Source organism: Nicotiana sylvestris, chromosome 4 (assembly GCF_000393655.2).
Source record: "Nicotiana sylvestris chromosome 4, ASM39365v2, whole genome shotgun sequence".
In the NCBI taxonomy this organism is placed as follows: Eukaryota; Viridiplantae; Streptophyta; class Magnoliopsida; order Solanales; family Solanaceae; genus Nicotiana; species Nicotiana sylvestris.
In genome coordinates, this window is record NC_091060.1 from 118,408,145 (window position 1) to 118,426,826 (window position 18,682).

An 18,682-nucleotide genomic window follows, 5' to 3' on the forward strand; every position below is an offset into this window, starting at 1 on the left:
ACTGGGTTGTTTAATGTTATTTTTTAGGCGAAGAGGATGTCGGATGAGTGGAGGTGGAGTACGGTGGTCTCATTGTATAAGAACAAAGGTGATATCCAGAGTTGTAGCAATTATAGGGGTATCAAATTACTGAGTCATACCGTGAAAGTATGGGAGAGAGTGATTGAAGCGAGGGTAAGGATGACGATGTCTGTATCTGACAACCAGTTCGGGTTCATGTCGGGTCGTTCTACCACAAAAGCTATACACCTTATTAGGAGGTTGGTGGAACTGTATAGAGAGAGAAACAAGGATCTGCACATTGTGTTTATGAACCTAGAGAAAGCGTATGAAAAGGTTCCTAGAGAAGTTCTCTGGAGATGCTTGGAGACAAAATGTGTGTCGGTCCCCTACATTATAGCAATTAGGGACATGTATGATGGAGCTAAGACTCGGGTTAGGATATTTTTCGGTTGAAATGGGGTTACACCAAGGCTCTGTGCTCAGTCTGTTCGTATTCGCTCTAGTGATGGATACATTAACAAATCATATTCAAGGGGAGGTTCCATGGTGCATGCTATTCGCCAATGACATAGTTTTGATTGATGAGTCGCGAGCCGGTGCTAACGAGAGGCTGGAAGTTTGGAGACAGGTTCTTGAGTCTAAGGGTTTCAAGCTGAGCAGAACGAAGAAGGAATACCTGGAGTGTAAGTTCAGTGTTAAGCCTGGGGAAGCGGGCGTGGATGTGAGGCTTGAATCACATGTTATCCCAAGTAGAGACAGCTTCAAGTACCTTGGGTTGGTTATCCACGGGAGAGTGGAGATCGACGAGGATGTCACACACCGTATTGGGGTAGGGTGGATAAAGTGAAGGTTAGCATTTGGAGTTTTGTGTGACAAGAGAGTGCCACCGATACTCAAAGGTAAGTTCTATAAAACGGTGGTTAGACTGGCCATGATGTATGGGGCTGAGTGTTGGCATGTTAAGAACTCACATATCCAAAGATGAAAGTAGCAAAAATGAAGATGTTGAGGTGGATGTATGGGCACACTAGGATGGATAAGATTAGGAATGATGATATTCGGGAGAAGGTGCACGTGGCTCCCATTGATGACAAGATGCAGGAAGCGAGACTCAGATGGTTCGGGCATGTACAGGGGAGAAGCCCAGATGCTCCAGTAAGGAGGTGTGAGCGGCTGGTTGTGGATGGCACAAAAAGAGGTATAGGGCGGCCTAAGAAGTATTGGGGAGAGGTGACCAGGCAGGATATGGCGAGGCTTCAGATTTTCGAGGACATGAAACTTGATAGGAAGTTGTGGAGATCGAGTATTACGGTTGTAGGCTAGGAGGTAGTTGAGTCTTGTCTTACTTTATATCTTTGTGAGCCTAGGCTGGTAGGGTTTTTGTCTAAGATAGCTAGTGGCAATGTCGTGTCTTACTATTTTCTCTTTTCGGTGCAGGACCTGTTTTTGCTTTGCATTTTTCTTCTGCATTTCATGTTCCTATTTTTCCTATGATTTCTGTGGTGAAACTAATATTGTCTCCTTTTGTCTTTTTATTCTCTTGAGCCGAGGGTCTTTCGGAAATAATCCCTCTACTCCTTCAGGGTAGGGGCAAGGTCTGCGTAAACACTACCCTCCCCAGACCCCATTAGTGGGATTTTACTGGGTTGTTGTTGTTGTTAGCCATTTGATGCGGCTCCAAGCATACGCCGAAATTATTAAATTCAAACAAATTAGAATATGAGTAACTAATAAATCTATACTATATTAAAAGCACGAAAGCCCTTAGCGAAATACCGTTTGTCTTTTTTACCCTTTAAGAATTAATTTTGCACTAGACAAAATAGTCATTTTAATCATTTTCCTAATATTTAGGAGTTGAAAATTAATTACTATATTTTATGTATTAAATTATTCCTTATACAAACTAGGTACAAAATTCTAATATTTAGGACTTTAAGATTAATTAAACTATTACCTTATATCAATCACTTAAAAAAAACCACCAACGTAACATACTTTTACCACTTTTTTCCCCCTATCCTTTCATTAAATATACATTACCTATTATATATTTTCTTAATTCTACAGTCCCAATAAAATACTACTAGCAATTAATTAATATTTTCCTAGAATAGAAGATTGGAAATGTCACGACCCAAATTTCATTACAGGTCGTGATGACACCCAACGCCGTTGTTAGGCAAATCAACCCTAATCAACTAGTGAGTTCTCATTTATTTTACCAGACAATCCCAACATGTTCTTAACTTAAATTTAAAACAAGTGATGATTAATCATTCATAATAATAGACATACAATCCAAAAATGATAGTCTACCAATGTGTGAGCCAGAAATCCGTGTCACAAGTACTAGAGCAACTAGTAGAATGTACAAAAGAATATAACTACCCTACTGCCTGGAATAGGATAGGCAGATATAACAACAACAAAAGAAGAGACTCCGGCATGCTGCAGAACGGCTCAGAAGGGGCACCTCACCGTGAAGTCTCGATCAAGTATCAGGGATGCGCGTCGGCTGGATAGCTAGATGCACTTGCATCAGATCCTGTACAGTTAAGTACAAAAACGTAGTATGAGTACATAAATAATATGTACCCAGTAAGTATCTCGCCTAACCTCGAAGAAGTAGTGACAAGGGGTCGACTTGACACTTACCAGGGTAAATAATAATCATATTCAAGTGTTACACTAAGCATAGATAGCAGGAATAATAATAACAGTTCGAGATCATGGAGAAGTAAGATATTCTTTCATAATTAATATGTAAACCTTAGTCATATCATGTAATACTTACATTTCAAACATTTAAGCAGTGTAAATCATGGGAGAATCCCAAACATACAACATCCACAACATTATGTCGAGGTCGTACGACCCGGTCCAACATATTAAATTGTGCACTGCCATAGGGTCGAGTGGTGCGAATCATAGATGCATCTATTTACTACCGAGGCGTTCGGCCCGATCCATAAATAGCAATTTATTATCAACTAAGCACGCATTGCTCATTTACAGTCAAATAATTCATACAAGGTGTCAAGTAAGTGCGTATAACTATCTATATTTGTTTACCAATATCTAGCATGTCCTAAGTGATCTCAATATAAGCAAAGACACAAGCATTTGCAAGTATAGCATGATATGAGTCCTAAACTACCCGGGCAATTAGCATAATAGTTGCTACATATGGACTATCGTCACCACGTACGCACGTAGCTCCCACAGATAGTCACATACACTTATTTAATTCACCTATGGGGTTAATTCCCTCTTACAAGGTTAGAAAGGAGACTTACCTCGTCCCAAAGCCTATATCCCGATTCAAGAATGTGCTCAAAACCTTAAATTCGGAGCCGAACAATCCAAAACTCAAAGTGCTAGGTGAAAGCCCCATTCCAAAAGCTCTAAAAATCGCCTAAGTGTAGAAGTGAAATGAAATAAATGGCCTAGGTCCCGATTTTAAAAGATATGCACATGCCTCAGATGTCGCATTGTTTCACAAATGCGAAGGTCGCAATTGCGACAAAAGCATCGCAAATGCGAACCTGGGCTCCCTCAGCAGGAGTCGCAAATGCGATAAAAGGGTCGCAAATGTGGACTCTGTTGGGGTCGCAAATGCGAACAAAATGTCATAAATGCGACGACTACCTAGCTCAGGCTTCTTCGCAATTGCGAAGCCTTCCTCACAAATGCGAACAAATTCTCGCATTTGCGAGACCTGCAACACCTGCCCAGAAATACCAGAAAACTGGAGTGTTTTCACTCCCAACACACGTCCGAAACTCACTCGAGCCCTCGGGGCTCCACACTGAATACTCACACAAGTCTAACAACATCATACAAACTTGCTCGTGCGATCAAATCGCCGAATTAATATCTAAAACTACGGATTTAACACCAAAACACATGAAATCCTTAAGAACATTTGAAATTCCTACTTTTACAACCGGACATACGAATCACATCATATCAGTCTCGTTTCTCACTAAATTTCACCGACGTGACTTAAATATCATATTAAATATGTACTGGGCTCCGAAACCAACATACGGGCCCGATACCAACATGATCAAACATTATTCAATTTCTTTAAATCCTTGGATTTTCAGTTTAACAATTTTTTAACAAAAATTCATTACTAAGGCTAGGGACCTTGGAATTTGATTCCGAACATACGCCCAAGTCTCATGTTTTACTACGGACCCTCCGGGACCGTTCACTAAAAATATTGACCGAACACAACTAAAAATATTTTTTAAGGCAAAAATTATTATTTTCTCAATTTTTTGCACAATAGCTTTCCGGAAACGTGCCTGGATTGCGCACGCAGATCGGGAAAAAGTAGGATGAGGTTTTGAAGGCCTCGAAACCCCGAATTGGGTTCTAAAATACGAGATGACGCTTTGGGTCATCACATGAAATTAAAACTAGCGGTTCTTTGTCTCATTTATTAATAAACAAAAATTGTTGTTCTTGGAATATATGTCAAGTACTATAAGAAATAATTTATTGAATAGTCAATTAATTATTTTTAATATTTAACAATTTAAATGAATTAAAATTTTACGCATTAAAATCTTTCTTATTTGAATTATGAAGAAAGTCTGACCATTTAAAACTTTAAACCTGTTAAGAGTTTACTTTATACAAATCTATGTCTAGGAGTTTAAAATTAATTAAAATTTTACTTATTAATTTTTTTTTATTTAAATTATGTAAAAAGTCCAAAACCTTTAAAAATATTAAGAGTTTACTGTATGTAAATCTTACACTTAAAAATTTATACTATATTAAAAATACAAAGGCCCATAAAAACGTATTTATCTTTTTTACCCTTTTAAAATTAGAGCTCACACTAAACCAAAAAAGTTATGTAATTATCTCCCTAAGATTTAGGTAAATTAACTAATATTTTTAAGAATTTAAAATCAACCATTATATGCTGATTTAGTTGTCCAACGAAAATACATCCAAGTACCATATTCTATTTATCAATGTCATATAACTATATTATATTTACAAACACCATATCTTTTAAGAAAAGATAATCGCTTCCGTTGTTTTTTTAATTTTGATACAAAATTGGAAAGGTTCTATGAACGAATATTATGTACCTTGATTACAAAAAATAAATTTTATCATCGTGTGATAAACAAACATATAGATATCAACGGGGAAAAAAGACTCAACTCGAGAAAACAAATTCCAAAAATATTTTAAAACTTTTTATCTCTTTGTTATATTTTTTTATGAAAATATGGAATTGTTTTTATTATTATAAATTAACTAGTACTATTACAAGGATAGAGAGTCCTATTGGGCTCATTCATAGATTGTTATACCATACTACAATATTAGTAGAGCCATTTACAAAAAAAATCCCAAATTCTACTAATTTGGAAATTGCAACAGTAGATATAGTCCTATTATAAGTGCTTCCAGTTTTATCTTTGTGGAGGACTTGCAAAAGAGAGTTTGGAGGTTGTTCCATCGGATAGGGGGTGGAGCTACTTGGGTGCTTAAATCCTTGAGTGGCCAAAAAGTGCGCTACTTTGTTCTCATCCCTGAAGCTATGCCGGATCAGCGGATTCTGCAATTTCCTCAGTAGTGACCTGCACTCAATAACCAAGTTAGAGTAAATAGAACAAGTATCATTACTAAGCAAGGAAATTACATCCGTTGCATCGGTCTCAATTTCAATATCAACAAAAAATTTATTCCAAGCTAGTTGAAGACCAGTTTTGAGGGCTAATAGTTCCATGTAGGTAGGGGTGTAGGCTATGGCAGAATTGTTGTAACCCAAAATCCAATCCCCACGGCCATTTCTGAATACACCCCCAATGCCTCCTTTTCTATATTTTCCTTTGAACGTCCCATCAATGTTTAGTTTTAAGGAGTGGTTTGTTGGGGGTAGCCATTTAATAATGACAATGATATATGGCGGAACATGGTTTGGAGAGTTGGTACTGTGGATAAATTCTTTGCATCGTATTAGAACTGTTTCAAGCGGAAGCGAATTATACTTTTTGTTGAAAAAGTTATTATTACAATTTAACCACATAGACCATATGGCAAAAGAAAAGAACATGTCCTAGGAGATATCCCATTGATCTAAAGTTTTGTGCAGATCTTTTAATGTATTGAGCCTGTGGTCAAGGTTTTGCTAGAACTGAGGAAGGTTGAGTTGAGCGTCGCTCCAAAATTTGGTGGCTATGAGGCATTCAAAGAAAATGTGAATAAGCGTCTCCTCCACTACTCTACATATGGGACAGAGGGTGTCAATGTGTAATTCGATTTGGTGCAAATAGCTTAGAGTAAGAAGGCGATTGTGGAGCATTTTCATAGAAAGTATTTTATCTTATGGAGTGTGTTAAGTTTCTAAATCCATTCGAATTTAAAATTGTTGGGAAGTGGTGGTGAGATTAACTTGTGTATAGAGCTGGAGGAAAAGATACCATTAGAACTGTACGCCCAAGTTGGTATGACCCTAGTATTGGTGAGGGAGTCTAGTTTTATGGATTGAATTTTGTTTTGTATGTCTGTGGGTAGAGTATAGGATAATTTTGAGAGGTCCCAAGAGTTTATTCCCCATAGGTCTTTGACTTTGAGTGTTTGATCATTGTAATTAATTGGACCCTAAATGATTGAGCTTAAGGGTAGGAGACTCGGTATCCATGCAGAGGTCCAACAGTTGATGTTGCCCGGGCCCACTATCCATTGTAGACCTTGATTGCAAATTTTCTAGCCTATTATGATGTTATTCCAGATGAATGAATTGGAGATAAGATTTATTTTGTGGTTGTATTTTGAAATAAGAGTGGAGGCCCATAGAGAGCTAAGATTGTTGAATAGATGCAAGGAGAGGTTAGCTAGGGATACCATATTTTTATCTACTGCTCTCCTGAGACCCAGACCCCAGCATGTTTTGGTTGGGTAATAGTGGACCATTTGATATGGTGAATTTTCCGTTTTTGAGTGGTGGTGCCCTAGATAAAATCTCATTGGATTTTGTCAATTAGCTTTAGAGTGGATGCATAGAGCATGATATATTATATTACATGGTTTATGATGGCATTAAGAGTTGATCTAGCGAGAGTTGTTCTTTCTGTAATGGAAAGGAAGTTAGTTTTCCAACCAACAAGTTTTGTGTTCATGTGATCAATAATGTAGCGAACATCAGATGCTTTGGGTTTTCGAGTGAGAATTGGGAAACCCAAATATTTCCCAAAATTATCACTGGTTTGGATGTCCAGAATATTGGGAAAGTGATTTTTTGTATAGGCATCAAAGTTTTGTGAAAAGATGATTTTTTAGAATTATTGATTTTTTGGCCCGAAAGCTTGGAAAAGAACGTAAGGCTATGTTTGATTGTGTGGATTGACTTTGAGTTAGCATTGGCAGAGAGAGTTAGGTCATTTGCATAGAATAGGTGAGAGATGGGAGGGCAGTGGGATTGATTTTAATCGGATCCCAGAGTCCGATGTTAACTTGGTGGTTAATGTATTTGGACAATAATTCCATACATAGGATAAAAAGGTAGGGAGACATTGGGTCGCCTTGCAATACCTCTCGAGGGGTGAAAGAATTCTGTTTTGGAGCCATTAACTAAGATGACAATTCTGGAAGTGCTAACACAGCTCTTAATAAGTTTTATGATGTGAGGGGGAAATTTGAAGAAAAATAAAGTCCGGTAAATGAATGACCATTCAAGGCGGTCGAACGTTTTTTACAAATCAATTTTAAGGAGGACCTTTCCTTTTCGACCCCTTATTTTTTGGAAGTGGTTTATGATTTCTTGAATCATAATGGCGTTGTCGCAAGTTCTTCTGCCCTTAAGGAAGCTAGATTGACAGGGGCCAATTAGTTTGTCAAGGAAGGGCTTGATTCTATTGATTATAATCTTAGTGACTACTTTTTAGATGGTGTTAGAGAGACCAATGGGTCGGAAGTTGTTAAGGCTATTTGCATTTTGAAACTTTGGGATGAGACAGATATATGTAGAATTAAGTGAGGTGGGGATAAAAAGGTCCTTAAATTTTTTTTGACAAAAGGATAGAACTTGATTTTTTACGATATGCCAATATTTTTGAAAAAAAAGGGTGAATGCCATCCGGTCCTAGGGCCTTAAAAGGTTTGAAGGGAAAAATTGCTTGAGTGACTTCATAGTCGCGCAATAGGTAGTCTAATAGGGAGAGATCTAAGTTGTCAAAGGATGACTGTGAGTTCAGAATATTTTTTATAGGAGTATCTATGTGTTCTGTTTGGCAAGCCTTTTTGGAAATATTGGGATGTGTGGACTAGAATTTGGGCTGGATCATGGATGCAGTTACATTCATTATCTTTAAAGTAGAAGATAGTATTTTTCCTTCTACGATTGATGACACTTAGATAAAAGAATTTTGTATTGGTGTCCCATTAATTTGCCAGTTTAAACGGGAACGTATTTTCCAATAGTCTTCCTCAATTTTAAGAATGGTATTATATTCAGTAATTGGATCATTTTCTAGGAGATGCAGGAAATGACTATGCGGGTAATTTGTGGATGATTGAATTCCTTGTAGTCTTGCGAGGATTCTTTTTTTCTTTTTATTAGAGTCCCCAAAAGTGTTTTTGCCCAAAGAACGACACTATGTTGAAACAATTTTGTGGCTTCAAGGAGTTGTCTATTTTGCCACGAGTCTTTGACTATTTTTTCAAATTCCATATGGTAACACTGGTAAGTTTCTAGTCTAAATAATTTTTTCTTATGGGGAGGTTCTTTTACTTTAAAATGGAGAAGGAGTGGGGCATGGTCCGAGTGGGTTCTCGGGAGGTGGGTGATGAGAGCATTAGGGTATTGGTTGATCCATAGGGTGTTACCTAGGTATCGATCTAACCGTTCTAAGATAAGACCACCCGAATTAATACGACAGTTGGTCCAAGTGTATTTAGCCCCTTTAAACCAAGATATAATAAATTACAATAGTTTATGCACGACCAAAACTGTGAAGCCCTATTTGAATTAAGAGGCCGGCCACCACATTTTTCATTTTGGGATAGAATTTCATTAAAATCCTCTCCAACTAACCATGGTCCATGATAGTTATCTGCTATATTACAGAGGTTGTTCCAAAGGTCTTTTCGCATATTTAAACAAGTACTAGCATAAAAAATACTAACAAGATAGGGGGTTAGACGGGAGATACCTGTAGTATGGCATGTATTTCCTGGTGGGAGCGGCTAACAAGATTTATAGTGACTAAGTTCCCATACCATAGTATCACAATACTACCCTCATGGCCTACTGCTGGGACTTCTAACATGTCAGTGAAGTGGAACTCATCCCTAAGAGGTGCATGGTCTATCATTTTTGTTTCTAGAAAGGCAACCATGCATGGGTTGTGAGTATGCAACAACTCTCTAAAGTTCCTTCTGAATTCATCATTGTTAGACCCACGAATATTCCATACAACTAGGCTCATTGGGCTATTCATTGGGTTGTGGTGACTGTTCCTTACTCCTTGGTGAAGGAGGTAGTTGATCTGCCTTAGGGAGGGACTCAGAACCGCCGCCAAATTTCCCGTTGTTTGGAGAATTGGGGGGGGGGAGCGAATGTCGATTGAACATTTGTAAAGTGCCACTGGGCACCGGAGAACATAGTTTCTGTCTTCCAACTCTTGAAATAGCATGAGGGTTGCTTCTCTAAGGCTTGAAATCTCGGTGAACGATCCCCTGACCGGTGGAGCTATTACCTCCTATATTGGCTCTTTTGGGATCTCTGGGTTGTCTTGCTCTTGTTTGAATGGAGGTTGTTGTTGGTGGTGGAAGTCCATGGGTATTGGGTGATGCTGAGGGATTGGTTGCCAAGGGTAGAAGACTGGGTTGTTGGTGCGACTGGAGTGAAGAAAGGGAGATGATACAGTAACTCTATGTTGTTAAGTGGATTGAAGTGGTTCGATAAGTTCCACTGTGCTTGCATATTGTGAAGCAGTGTGGGAGCAATGGTTGTGGCTAAAGGGTCCAGTACATTGGCTAGCCACATGTGGTTGATGTAGTTCCCCATAGCTAGGGCCATGCCTTCCGAAATTAGTTGGGCTAGAAAGGTCGGATTCTGAAGAATAATCCAAACTTCCTGGCCATTGATGATCATCGGGAAGGTGACTGCATGGCCTAGGAGACCTTGCTCTATCCAACTTTGGGGATCTTGGTGGGGATTCGGAGGTTGGGAGACAAAGGTTGGTGGATGGAATGGAATTTGATGAGGAAAGGGGAGGGTGAGGTTGTCCATTGCCTACTGGATTGTGACAGGTTGAAGGAGAAGGATGTGGATGGATATTGTATAGAGGAGGGAGATATATAGGGTTGATAGTAGAGTGAAAATCTGGTGCAAACGATTGCATATCTGATGGTGAAGATTTTGTATGCAAGGGGGATATGAAAGATTGGGGGAAGGAGAATTTGTGATTGGTGGGATGCTGGCCATTGCCAAGTGCTGAACAAATTCTAAAGAATTAGAAGGGAGGAGTGTATTATGCGTGTAGGAAGAGGGGTTTGAGCTATCAAGTAGATTAGGGTTTAGATTGCATGGCTTGGGGGTGCCACTTGTATCCATATGAATGGATTGGTTGGTGGGGTCCACAGAGAACTTTGGGCATAACGACAGAGTGTGTTCGAAATTGGAGGAGGCGTTTGGAGTTCCAGTAGAGAAATTTGAACAATTAGAGGTATTGAGGGAATCAAATTTATTATATGTAGGCATTAAAACATCTTCCTTTTTTTGTAGGAGGAATTCCTTTTTTAACATTCCTAGAGTCATTAATCGTAGAAGAATTAGGATCATTTAATGCTTTATAGACTAGTTTTTGAGAATTAAGAAACTTACCTGTAGCTGCATCATAGATTTTTATACTGTTACCTGGTACTTTAATTTTTGCTGGAATTTTTTTTTGCTTGCTTTCAACAGGATCTCTTGGTCTTGGGTTTCTCCGCCTGGTGAAAGACACCACTTGCCATGCTCTTCTGGTGAGGGGACAATAGTTAAGCTATGTTCTTCCTTACCTTGTTCTTGGGAGATAGGATCTTGCAAATTGTTAATTTTGGTGAAGTAACTGTGCATGAGGTAACCGTATGCCCAAGGTAGCCACCGTTCTTGCAAAGGAAATTTATTCCTTCATAAACGAGTTGTTGGAGATGAGAGCCAATTAGGATACACTGTTGAACAGGCTGGTTTAATGGTAGCTTCACACAAAGACGTGCATAACGATCTCTAAGGGTGGAGCTGGTGCATGCATCAATTTTAAGTAGCTTCCCTATAGAATTGCCAATTTTCCTCAAGATTAATCCGTCGTAGAATTCTGTGGGTAGTTGTGGTAGACGGACCCAAATAGCTATATGAATTTGTTTAGCTTTCCCTGCTACAAAATCCGGTTCCCATTGCCTCGTTGATAGAAAGTATCCATTGATAAACCATGGACCATTGTGGAGAGCTGTAGTCATGTTTTCTTCTTTGGAGAATTTGACTATGAAAAAGTCATGGCCTAGATCAATTAGAGGAAACGTTTCAGTGGGTTTCCATAGTTGAGTGATTTTTTGCTTTTAGATATTAGTGTGGAATTCTTTTTCCTATCAATTTAACAATCACTGAGAATTTTCATGGGGTATACATTCTATTTCCGTCCTCCGAGGTTAGAGTAATTTCTTTAATTCTTTTTGTTAAGGAAATTGTTGTGGTTTATTGTTTTATACTGGAGGAAGGAGTATATTCTAGCATTAGGTCTATTTGGTTAGATTCATTAGGTTGGTGATTAATTGATTGCGTAGGAGAAGAGGGATTCTCTGGGTTTGTTTGGATTATTTCTTCCATTGATTCAGTGGCTAGTTTGTCTTTGAAAGATGGGATAAAGGCCGCTTGTTCCCTACGCTGATAATCATAGGGAATGTCGGGGTTTTTTGGGGGGATGAGATAAGGCGGCGCCTCATCGGAGTTGGTGATGAGATTACTTATCGGAATCAACGTCGGCTGCTAACTCTTCGATAACAACAAGAAAGTTTATTCGCAATTCACACATCTCTTTGTTATATAAAAAAAGAGCTTTAATTTATTTCCTACATAAAATATTTATTTAGAATTTTGATAAATTAAATCAAATTTTATTTATTTTTCTTCATGGAAATAGAAAACTGATTATACTTACATATAATCTATAGTCATAATAAATATTGTTTACTAAACCTTCCTCTAAATTAGAAAAAATCAATCTTTAAATATATAATTCTCTACCATATACCATATACCACGTATTTTTTTTATGTTGAGCAAGTTTTAAAATTTGTAATCTCTTTTGTTATAAAAAGTAACTTACCTTCATTTTTCGACCTAAAATGTTTGTGTTAAAATCTTGATGATAAATTAATTATGAAAAAGTTACCATTAATTTTAAAGTTTCATTATTTTTTGTATTCATTATTTGATAATTAATAAAAAGTATTATTATTTCCTTGTAAGGTGATATTAGGAGTGCACTAGATCTCCTTTTCACAAAATTAAGTTATTATTTAATTTTTCAAGCTTTTAACATTTTAAGAAAAATAATAACTATTTAATTAATATCATTGGATGAAGATCTACGGAAATTTGTTTAAAGAAAAGTTTCCTGAAGACTGACCTAATTAGGTGACTGGAGTTTTATGAAAAAAAAAAACGGTATTATTTAGTAGATTAAAATTTCAAGAAATATATATTTGGGATGTAGCGACACATCTACCGAATAAACAATCAGGTCAAATATTTATATCCAGTAGTTAAGGTTTATAATATTTTGATAAAATAACCATATTGACAAATTGTGAGGTAATATAATGCTGTTATTGGTCTAATTGATAGTCGAAATTTGTATTACTTGTATTCCAAAGAGATGTTAGACGAGATACAACAACATGGCATATTTATATTTTATTTCACAAGATATTAAAATTACAAATATTATATAACTAATTCAACTAAATTCATCATTTTTGTATATTAAGAAGATATTATTTCAATGTATAGAACAATTTTATTTTTCTTGTATATATTTTATACCGATTGATGCAAAATATACGTGCAACACACATACACTAAAACTAGTAAATAATTAAATACACGAAGTACCTGGACAAGGTGTTCTAGCCATATAGTATGACTAAACTTGTACTGCAGTGGAATATGATGCTTTAGGATTAGTTAAATCCATAGAATCGTTGCTCCAAATTAATTAATAACAAAAAAGAATGGGGAAATTAAACTAAATTTTTTGAAATATTGCCTCCACTAAAATAAAATTTAAATTAGGGAATACTTCCAAAAGATATTTTTTTGATCTAGTAACTATGGTGGAATACGCCACATACATAACATATTCAATTTTTTTTAGAGCATCCTAGAAATGTCTCTTCCGTTCTTCTTAATTTGCTTACTTGTAATTAGCAAGTTGTAAAAAAAATTGTATTGGCGTGTGATAATACAAGCGGAGTTTATTTTCTTCTTAAATGTAACGAGAGTTGCACCGCCCAAAAAAATTCAAAGGAAAAGGAAAGTGAACTTTGAAAGTAGAATGAATGTTCTTTTTCAAAAAAATTAAACCAGCTAATTTAAAAAATTTAGTTGTTTGTGAAGTCACCACCTATGATTAAAACTAAAAACATATTAGGTCATACAATCTAATAATTTTAAAACCATTTGATTTTACTTTGAAATAAATTCTTTTGAAATTTTGACTAACCCTTATTTGTTTGTGACAAAATTCCAAAACAAGAAACTTAATGATGGAAAGGTGGTAAGGATCTTACAAGTTGTGTATTGTTATAATTATTTGTGTTTTTTTTTTTTCAATTGAATTCTTAAGTTATTTAATTATAGTATTCGAACGATTTCTCCTAGTAAGTTGGAGTGTAATCTCAATAAATAAAAAAAAAATTTATTTACAAGTAAAATAGCGTGAATTGTTACCTTCACTAAAAAAATAAATAAATATTACACACATAAAATAACATAAGCGAAAGATTACACAGCCCAAATGTGACATAAAAGAGCTATAACCAAATTTGGCCTTGAAACATTACCAAATAAACAAGCAGGAAGCAAATCGAAAATTAAAACAAAAACCGGGACCATGAATTGTGAAGCGATGTATCCGCAGTGACGTACATTTTACAAATACGCAATACTCGAGTCTTTAATTCTTAACCCGACCGAATTCGTAAAGTTAGACCCAGCTGGCGACCCGCCGAAACATATAAATCAAAAGTAAAGCGGCAAAATAAGAATCCTTAAACCCTAAACCCTAGTTTCTGCCAAAGCTTTCCCCCTTCACTCTTCTCATTCACCTGTAGCTTTGTTTTAGCTTAAAAGAGGCTATTTAAGTTTTGCCCCAGCTTAATTTCAATTCAGATAACGAAAAATGTCATTTGATGGGAGTTTTCGGGTGGATTATGAGCTGCAGAGGTTCCTTTCTCGGTGCCCTGAGCTTGCTTCTATATCCCAATTCGATTACTTATTAAAGAAGGTACCCAAAATCTAATATAACCAATAAAAATTTAAATATATTTAAATCACGCTGTAGCATTTGTATTCAGTACCTTTTGTCTTGAGTATGACAAAATTTCCAACTTTTATTGTTAATAATAGGGTGATAAAGTTACAGGAGAAGAAGTGGTGAATGCTTTGGGACAACTTATGATACATCCAAAGTATACAATCCCTTTGGTCGGATGTTTTCGTCCGCTTGCTCGGAAAATTGTGGACATAGCTATTTCCTTGCTTAGATTGGTGCCCAATTTGAGGTGCAACGATGATGGTGACTTGATGGAGGTCGACCAAGAAGACGATTGTAGAGAAGTTGAAGGTTTAGATATTGAAGATACTATTCGTATTATTGATGTTTATGCTAAAAGAGGGAAGGGCTTGAAACTTCATGAACTAGCTTGTCTGGCATTTTGTAGAGCTCATGATTTGGTCCCTTCATTATTGAGGTAAAGTATATTCTTCCATTTGGTCCCTGAATTCAATGAAGATCGTTATTTCTTGATCAAAGTTTCTGTTGCACAATGGTACCCAGTACCCACAGTGCTTGAGTGCTGCCTTATATAAGAGTTTTTTGTTTAGCTGTGCTTCAGTAATGGAAGATAATATTGCATAAGTATGAAGTGCTGATGCATTTCTGTCTCATTTGTTGAAGTAACAAGTGTTTTCCTTGCCGCAGGTCTGTATTGGGTTATTTTGAGTTTGCTCCCCCTCCATTCGAAGGAATTAGACAGAGAAAATCAGTTATGGAGGCAGTTGTTCTGGTATTTTGTTCTTAATATCTAATTTTTGCTCCATAACTTTCTATGTAATTCTCATACTGAATTTGTCTTCCTGTTGTCTTGTCTTTGTGAGCTAATTTTTGACACCATACCTCTCTCCTGTTTACTTCTTACCGCTTGGTCGTGACATGCACAGAAAGTTAGAAACTGCAGATGTTAGATTGCTCCTGAGCATTAACGATATCAAGTGAATTCTAACTTAAAAGTGATCACCAACCTGTCTCTTGTCTTTCTTGATTGTACAAATTTCTGATATAAACCTAAATTTGAACTGATAGAGGAGTGTGCCATGACCTCAACTACGCGTATCATTTGTTGTATCTGGGAATTCTAGAATTATATGAGTTGTTGGGTAATGGGTTAATAAAGACTTTAAATTTGGCTTGTGTATGATATAGGGCATGTGATAGTTGTGTCTGTAGCCTTGCTACGGTGGACAGTGTTACAAAAGAAACAGATAAATAAAGGAGGAAAAACTCCAATTTCTACCTAGAAGTGTGAAAATAATTCATAGGTGGGTGATCAATGTATAAAATAACACTTCCTCCATTCCTAGCGAAGTCCAAAGTCTCTGGGCAACTTTGGAACCTAGCTTTTTCCATCCTGGGCTTGAACTGGTGCATGCCTAGCTCCCCTCTTGATTTTTGACGACTTGGCAGAGAGGAGGAGTTTCTAAGTCCTCCCTCTCCATGTGGAACACTATTCCTGCAGCTCCGTGCTGGGTAATTTGGAATGAAAGGAACACTAGAATATTTGAAGGCAAGAATGACAATGTACTTAAGCTCAAACATTATTGTATATTCATGTTTAGTTTTGGTGCTGCATGGCCATGGCAAATGTGTTAGAGCCTGAAGCCATCTCTTTTTTTTTGATAATGGTAACAAATTTTATAAGTGAGTAAAATATTTACAGGAGATTGTGTGAGCCACAATCAGACCCCAAAAGATCTGAGACCACCTAGCTTATTCTGCTCGATTACATTTCTTCTAGCAAATCTAGTAAAGAATGTACGTCCTCCCTGTAGCTCTCTTTGCACCAAAAATGAAATAACAAAAAACAATTAAACTTAATTTTCTAGTAAGAGCTAGGCCTATCTTCAAAAGCTCTTGCATTCCTTTCCTTCCATATGACCCACCAGATGCAAGCATGGACTACTTTCCACCATTTCTAGTAATTGTGTTTAAACATTGTCTTGATAATTTCTTTGGAGCACTCTTGGGGAAGCTATCAAGCTGTAACCAATCAGGCTTGATGTTTGCCAATCTTGGCTTCATTGCGAGAGCTAGATGGTTAGGGGTGAGAGGAAGAGGGACAAATCTTTATATGTTTCCCCACTCATATGGATCATCTCGAATGAAGTTAGAATGCAGCCTTTCAAAAGGATGCTGATTTTGGTTTTTGCCGGAGTATGCAAGATTCCAATTTGTATAATGAAGGATGTCCGTTGTGAAAACTTTGGTGGATAACTTCTATTACTCCCTCTGTCCTGGATTATGTCTCACTTCCACTTGAAGTTCAAATTATGAAATCTTGACTAATTTACCCTAACACACTTTGTCTTGTGGAACTAAAGCAGTTACAATTTGGTAGCACTTTTATCTTATTTTAGCTAGTGTGTTCGATTTTTTTGAGAACTGAGAAACGCTGGAGGTCCATAGGCGCACAGTTCAAGATGGGAGAGGGGGGGGGGGGGTAATGGTTCTGCAGTTTTAAAAAATGTACTGTATTTCTCTGGAAAATGGTAAAAAAATATTAACCAAAGTGATCTTAGGACTTATAAGTGGGATTCTTGTCGGTGGTTGTTATCATTGGAACCATCTACTTAAGAGAAGATGCATTTGATTCCTTTATTGTCTAATTAAATTTCAATCTTGCACTTTGAGTTTGTTTGTCTTAATAGTCACTTTATGCTTAATATTTTTCTTGTCTCTGAAAGTTTTTGGGAACCCTTGCTGGTAATGAGATATATGTGTGACAATACATGCTGAAACTTACCTATGGTCTATATACAGAGCGTTTAAGATTTTGTAGATCTAGTCTAGGATGGCTGCTAGTTGTCTATTGGGCTTTACATTGTTTCCACATTGTTCTGAGTTAGGGAGTTAAATCGAGTACCTTAATTATTATTGTAAGCTCATTCTCTTGTGCAAGTCTATGATGATAAGTTGCTGTTATCCTCGACAATGTGGTAATGATTTCTCCATTGAATTCAAAATTCGTTGTTTTCTTCTCTCCATTTTTTGGGATAAGTACTATTTTAACCCAATTTAGCATAGCAAATTTTATAAGCTGCTATCTAACTACTCTCTTATTAGGATGGCGCTGGTTTGCTGAATGTAGTACGAGTTTCATATCGTCTCCTTCTAGCAGACCCTGAAGATTTTGCCACGAGATGGAACTGGTCTTGCTTTTTCGACGTTATAAATCTGGGTAAAAATGAAGAGCCAAATAGAAGTGCGTTTGACTTAATATGGTATGGGATAAGAATACTGTCGATAGTTTTCAAGTTAAATGACCAAGCTATAGCAAATTTCAATCGCTGTTCTCAAGAAGCATATTGCTGTTCACTGAGGTAAGTTGTTGTGTTCTAATTCGTTGAGTTAATGTTACATTTTTTAAAGAGACAAGTGTATCAACTGCTTGATGTAAGTCATAGCAAATCCTTAGTTGGAAAAGTCTACTGGAATTGGAGCTATATATTTGATACCAGATGCTACTAATTTCTTGGTTAATGCTCTAGCTCGTGGTAGGAATAGTAATATGACTTCAGAGAGTAATTTTTTCCTTCTTTCTGGATTCATGATTCTTCCATGCTGAGATTTTTTTGATAAGTAATCAAAGATTTTATAAATGTTTGCACTAAGCGAGTGCGAGAAAATATAACTACAGATTGTGCAAATCTAAAATTGCATCAAGATCCTGTATAATTACCAGGTTGCACCAAAAAGCTAGCAAAAATATACATCTTTGTTTAAGGTTATGTAAATTTCTCCTTTGGCCTTCAAAAATTCTGTCATTTATGACATGAGTATATGCTATGCAGCATTTCATCTGATTATTTGTGGATCTGAATATACGTCTTCTCACGTTTGAATTGATGATTTCAAATCTGCAGCTGGAAAGAATATTGTCAGGATGGAGCACTGGAGAAAGCAGGCTGGTATCTTGAATCCTCACATGAAAATAATCGGGACTTAGCTGGTGGAAGCATGGGACTCAACCGATGTCATTCGTTACAATCTTCACCTTTTGATTCTTTAGTTCTGTCCTCCTCAACCATTCAGGAGAAAGGGGACAGGAAATTGACATGGTAAGAGCATTCCTAAATATAACATCTCTGTTATAATTTGCTAGT

General features: G+C 36.7%; 3 protein-coding genes across 3 annotated transcripts in view; 2 read left to right on the top strand and 1 right to left on the bottom strand.

Annotated features, from left to right (window-relative positions):
- The first annotated feature begins 457 nt into the window (after positions 1 to 457).
- LOC104240290 (uncharacterized) lies at positions 458 to 850 on the top strand. Its single transcript, XM_009795118.1, has one exon. It carries the CDS (start codon positions 458 to 460, stop codon positions 848 to 850), a length of 393 nt encoding a protein of 130 aa, XP_009793420.1.
- Positions 851 to 11,022: 10,172 nt separating this feature from the next.
- On the bottom strand, positions 11,023 to 11,481 carry LOC104240289 (uncharacterized). Its single transcript, XM_009795117.2, has one exon. It carries the CDS (start codon positions 11,479 to 11,481, stop codon positions 11,023 to 11,025), a length of 459 nt encoding a protein of 152 aa, XP_009793419.2.
- A 2,792-nt stretch (positions 11,482 to 14,273) lies between these two features.
- The window catches only part of LOC104210255 (midasin), a 64,086-nt gene continuing 59,677 nt past the window's right edge, over positions 14,274 to 18,682 (top strand). The window contains exons 1-5 of the mRNA XM_070172203.1: positions 14,274 to 14,528; positions 14,651 to 14,994; positions 15,225 to 15,309; positions 17,643 to 17,899; positions 18,443 to 18,637. Of these exons, the coding sequence (XP_070028304.1) occupies positions 14,424 to 14,528; positions 14,651 to 14,994; positions 15,225 to 15,309; positions 17,643 to 17,899; positions 18,443 to 18,637 (986 nt within the window). The 5' untranslated portion in view covers positions 14,274 to 14,423. The remainder of the gene's footprint in view (positions 14,529 to 14,650; positions 14,995 to 15,224; positions 15,310 to 17,642; positions 17,900 to 18,442; positions 18,638 to 18,682) is intronic.

What these genes read in the sequence shown, in the direction of transcription:
- LOC104240289 (XM_009795117.2), bottom strand. Translation starts at nt 11,481, where the DNA reads ATGACTACAGCTCTCCACAATGGTCCATGGTTTATCAATGGATACTTT.
- LOC104240290 (XM_009795118.1), top strand. Translation starts at nt 458, where the DNA reads ATGGGGTTACACCAAGGCTCTGTGCTCAGTCTGTTCGTATTCGCTCTA.